Genomic DNA, 5,450 nt, shown 5'->3' on the forward strand with positions numbered 1-5,450 from the left:
CAGCTTGTAACACTCCAAAGAGAAAGGAAAACTTGAAATCGCATCATATGACCCCTTTAAAAGATTAAATATTTGCAAAAATACATTAGTGTTTGGTTGTTCTTTTAACCATGATGCATGGCAGTCTAGCAATACACTATAGGCCTATTACACAAACTATTATACTATATAGACATCATTACACAAAGTTTGGACCTGCCAGGTAATTTACGCATGTGTGTTAAAGGTGACATATCATGAAAATATGAGTTTTCCAGGTTTTAAGTGCTATAATCAGGTCCCCGGTGCATCTACCAATCAAAGAAATGTGAAAAAGATTAACCCAGTAACTTTGTTTTGGGAAGCCTTTTTCTGCAAGCGTCTGAAAAAACGAGTGCGTCTGATTTTGCTTCCTTGGTGACATAGAAAGGGCGTGGCAAAGGGATCTCATTAAAATATTACCGCCCCTTAATCTGTAAATTTCCACCCAGGGCGCCGTCATTTTGATTTCGCAAGCGACAAAGGTTTAATAGTTCTAATGCCATGGCAAAAGTTTGAGCAAAACATGCTAACTGTTCTTTCTTTGGCTGCACAGACGAGCACAGAACACTGTTTAGAGTCCCAGCCTCAGAGGAGACAACAGAGCAGTGGATTTATTGATTTATTTACTGTATATTGCTGCTGCCACACAGATCTAAAATAAACATGTAATTTATTTCCAAACTGTTTACCTTCACAGACATAACCGACTGTTTTTGTAACTCATGTGTGTTTTTAACGTAAACTTGTGTGTGAATGAGAACTTAGTTTAGTACTCACATGCTGTGACAGCCGCTTTCTGTCCGTGTGCTTCGGATGTGTGCGCTCAGAAAACCGTATATCAGAATTTTTAACTAATATGGTTTAAAACGCATGATTTCAGCGCGATAAACATGATAATCAGAACCAAAACAGATGTTTTTAGCAGGTCTGAGCTGTTCAGGAAAAATGGGGTATACTTACAAATTTCTCTGGACACGGAAAGTCAAACAGCTTCACCATTCCAAAGTCATCGCCTGTGACGATGTTGAGGCCGGAGTGAGACACACAAGTGCAGGTTACATCTGCCTTATCTGTGTTCCTGGACCAGATCCCCACCACCTCATCCCCGAGGACACTACAGAGACACCCAAACCAGTACTACAGCAGCCATTGAGAACAGTCACTTTACTGACAGAAGTGGCTTTCATTTTGATTTTACGGGATGCCAGCAGTGCTGGAACCACCAACTGTTACCCAGAATGTCTATAATAAAGGTACACCAGGCAGCAAAACAAGAAATTTAGCTCGAGTAAGAAAATAAATCAGGAGAAGTGCTGTGAAAAAAGCAACATGCTGCAATCGCAGATAGAATTAGATTCCTCCGAGAACCGAGTTAGCTGAAAACAATTCGTAGTGTAATTTTTAAATTCACGTTTTAAATTTGGACAGAATGAGAGAACACAAATTAATCCAACCTCCTCACCAAAGTAATACTTATGATCTTGCAATCTGATAGAACGACTGCAAGTACAATGAACTAATCTGATTGGCTGGTCTCGATTCAATCAGTGGGAATAATGAAATCTTTAAAGTGTACTGTTTGCTTTTCAGCTGCTGATGGGTGAGTGTGTTGCAGTCCGTTTACCTTGTCCATGTGGCCCAGGTTATTCTGTCTATCACTGCTTGCTCAGTGACTTGCTTCCCAGAAGGCACCTCATAGACTACACGTTTATAAGCACCAGTAGACAACTGCAGAGAGCAAAACATGCAGACAGAGTATAACTGTGTATAGAGCTGATCGAAAGATGTCTGGCACAGAAACAGCATAGAAAGTCATTAAAATACCACTTTGTGCTTAAATGGTGGAAGAAGAACCTCATATGTTTCTATGTTTCTCCTTTTAATAAACTACTTTCTAAGGCAAGGATACCTAAATATTTTTTGTCAGCCGAACCCATCTGATGTAAAATATTTACTTCAAGTATACAATCTGACATGTTAAGTTAATATTTCAATAACTTAACAACACATTAACATGTTCACAGTTCTCTGATACTGATTAATGGTCACATGACATGCAAGAAAAAAATTAAATATCTGTCAAATAAAAACAAATGCATACTTTCATTAAGTGTTTAATCTTGATTTTTTTTTTAATCCTTTAATTACAGTTAAGTGTGCAAGCCTTTCTTTTCAAGCGTTCAAATCAACCTTATAATGCCCCTTAGCTGTTCTAAATTCACTGTAAACCATGGTTTCTTGGGGTATATTGCTTTAATAAACACCTGTCAGTACATTCAGCAGTACATTTAAACCATATTTCAAAGATAACAGAAGTAATTATCCCAAACAATTCAACACTGCAGTACTACTGTACACTCTAAAAAATGCTGGGTTAAAGCCATTGTGAACTGTCACTTTATTGATTTCATTTTTATTCTATGGGATACCAGCAGTGCTGGAACCACCAACTGTTACCCAGAAGGTCTATAGTAAAAGGTACACCAGGCAGCAAAACAAGAGTAAAAAATAAATCAGTGCTGTGAAAAAACAATATTCTGAAATCACAGACAGGATTTGATTCCTCCGAGGACCAGAGTTAGTTGAAAACAATAGGTAATTTGCGGTGTAATTTTTACAGACCATTTCAATTTGGTCTGAATGAGAATATACAAATACACAAAAATGTGCTGCAGTCCGTTACCTTGTCCATGTGGCCCAGGTTATTCTGTCTATCACTGCTTGCTCAGTGACTTGCTTCCCAGAAGGCACCTCATAGACTACACGTTTATAAGCACCAGTAGACAACTGCAGAGAGCAAAACATGCAGACAGAGTATAACTGTGTATAGAGCTGATCGAAAGATGTCTGGCACAGAAACAGCATAGAAAGTCATTAAAATACCACTTTGTGCTTAAATGGTGGAAGAAGAACCTCATATGTTTCTATGTTTCTCCTTTTAATAAACTACTTTCTAAGGCAAGGATACCTAAATATTTTTTGTCAGCCGAACCCATCTGATGTAAAATATTTACTTCAAGTATACAATCTGACATGTTAAGTTAATATTTCAATAACTTAACAACACATTAACATGTTCACAGTTCTCTGATACTGATTAATGGTCACATGACATGCAAGAAAAAAATTAAATATCTGTCAAATAAAAACAAATGCATACTTTCATTAAGTGTTTAATCTTGATTTTTTTTTTAATCCTTTAATTACAGTTAAGTGTGCAAGCCTTTCTTTTCAAGCGTTCAAATCAACCTTATAATGCCCCTTAGCTGTTCTAAATTCACTGTAAACCATGGTTTCTTGGGGTATATTGCTTTAATAAACACCTGTCAGTACATTCAGCAGTACATTTAAACCATATTTCAAAGATAACAGAAGTAATTATGAAATTATATATAAAAATGTACTTAAGTCCAACATAAGTTGGTCCTAAAAGCCCTCAACTAATTGCATTTAATATAAATGTACATTTTAATTTTATTCTAATTTAGAGTATATAATTGCAGTAATAAGCACTCTTTGTAAAAGTATGTTAAAGTGTACTTCTTTTCACAAGTTCAGTTCAGGCAGTCATCATTCTCACATACAAACAAGTGAACCCACACAAACACAGCCCAACATGCTGTACCTGCACATAGCAGCTGTCAGCAGAAAAATCCATCTGCATGACAAAGCTAGGGATGTCCCTGCAGCAGTTGATGCGGTTGAGCTGCGGTCCTAATGTCAGGTCGTAAAAATCTACTGCATTCTCACTGGAACCCACAGCCAGGTAGCGCGAGTCTGGACTGAACCTGAGGAAAAGAGACTTTAGTTGTTGCAATAGACCATGTTAATGTCAGAATGAAACAGCATTCACCTAGAAACAACTATAATGAAACTTTTTTCTGCCTGAAATGGAAATGGAAATGCATTTAGTATTTCATAATTGCAACTTTATTTCATATGTTAAAATTGCCTTTATTTTCTTGGAAACATGACTGTAAAATAAAATAAAATAAAATAAAATAAAATAAAATACAAAAATTAATTAAATTAAATTAAATAATAAAAAATAAATTAAATACAATTACATTTTAGTGAATATGCTGAATTATTATGAATATGTTTATAAAATGAATTAGCGTCAGTCTCACCTGATATCTTGTATGGCAGAGCGCCGATCTCTCTTCTTCCCCCAGATCTTGAGTGAGGTAACAAGGAGGATGATGAACTCTCCATTCTTCATGCCGATGGCCACCATGTCGCCCTCTGGGCTGTAGCTGACCGCACGTGCAGGATGACCGAGGTTTACTTTATTCAGCATCTTCTGTTTTCCCACACAAGAGAGCATTTGAATCATCTGGTATCTCAGAAAAAATCACTGTGCACAGGCATTATATAATTTACCCTCTCTGAAATATCCCAGAGGCGCACAGTGCCGTCCTCAGCAGCAGACAGGAAGACGTCTCGGGTGGGGTGAGCTCCCAGTCCCCAGATAGGACCATCCATGTGGCAGTTCACCAGAATATTACACGCTGCATTCTTCTCACCAACCTCAATGATCTCAGCATTCCGAGTGCCTACGAGAATCTTCCCCTAAACAATCAAGAAAAAGGACACAGGGAGCCATACTATTTATAAGAAAAAAAACGATTAACCAGCATGATCTTTCTGAGTAAGGCTAGTTTGTACTTACTGGCTTTAGAAATATCATTTTACTTATTTTGTGTCCTTTCTTACCACAAATTCAAAAATTCATGGAATGAAATTAGTTTTTTTTCTCTCTCTTTTTACATATTCTATGATTTCTACAGCATTATTGCTATATTGAAGATCTATCTATCTATCTATCTATCTATCTATCTATCTATCTGTATCTATCTATCTATCTACACTAACATTCAAAAGTTTGGAGTCAGTAAGACTGTTTTTGAAAGAAGTCTCAGAGTCTCTTATACTCAACAAGGCTGCATTTATTTGATCAAAACTACAATTTAAAATCATTTTTCTAATTTAATTTATTTTAAAATGTAATTCATTGCCATTACTCCAGTGCCACACGATCCTTCAGAAATCATTCTAATATGCTAACCTGGTGCTCAAGAAACGTTTCTTATTATTATCAATGTTGAAAACAGTTTAGCTTCTTAATAATTTGTGGAAATGTGATATGTTTTTTTTCAGGATTCCTTGATCAATAGAAAGTTTTTTTGTAACATTATATATGTCTTTACTGTCACACAGTCCTTTCTGAATAAGCATTAGTATTATAGTTTTATAAGGTATTATACGTATTAATTTATTTAAAAAATGACCCCAAACTTTTATTTATTTATTAGATATAAAAATGAGTGTGGGTGAGTTGTTGTGTAATACACACAAAGAGAGAGAGAGAGAGAGAGAGCGCGAGAGAGAGAGAGAGAGAGAGAGAGAGAGAGAGAGAGAGAGTGTGT

The 5,450-nt window shown here is 36.2% G+C and overlaps 1 protein-coding gene across 4 annotated transcripts in view; it reads right to left on the bottom strand.

Moving 5' to 3' along the window:
* LOC107703416 (EMAP like 5) overlaps window positions 1-5,450 on the bottom strand; it is a 112,244-nt gene that overhangs the window by 2,962 nt on the left and 103,832 nt on the right. For 3 of the 4 annotated variants that reach the window (XM_016506054.1, XM_016506045.1, XM_016506037.1), the window contains 5 exons: window positions 4,405-4,593; window positions 4,152-4,324; window positions 3,647-3,809; window positions 2,705-2,808; window positions 982-1,135 (listed from right to left, as the gene is read on the bottom strand). In XM_016506054.1, coding sequence (XP_016361540.1) covers window positions 982-1,135; window positions 2,705-2,808; window positions 3,647-3,809; window positions 4,152-4,324; window positions 4,405-4,593 — 783 coding nt within the window. Of the gene's footprint in view, window positions 1-981; window positions 1,136-2,405; window positions 2,488-2,704; window positions 2,809-3,646; window positions 3,810-4,151; window positions 4,325-4,404; window positions 4,594-5,450 lie in introns of those variants that run through there. The other variant, XM_016506060.1, reaches the window with a different exon arrangement.

Source organism: Sinocyclocheilus anshuiensis, unplaced genomic scaffold, assembly GCF_001515605.1.
Source record: "Sinocyclocheilus anshuiensis isolate Anshui unplaced genomic scaffold, SAMN03320099.WGS_v1.1 scaffold2045, whole genome shotgun sequence".
In the NCBI taxonomy this organism is placed as follows: Eukaryota; Metazoa; Chordata; class Actinopteri; order Cypriniformes; family Cyprinidae; genus Sinocyclocheilus; species Sinocyclocheilus anshuiensis.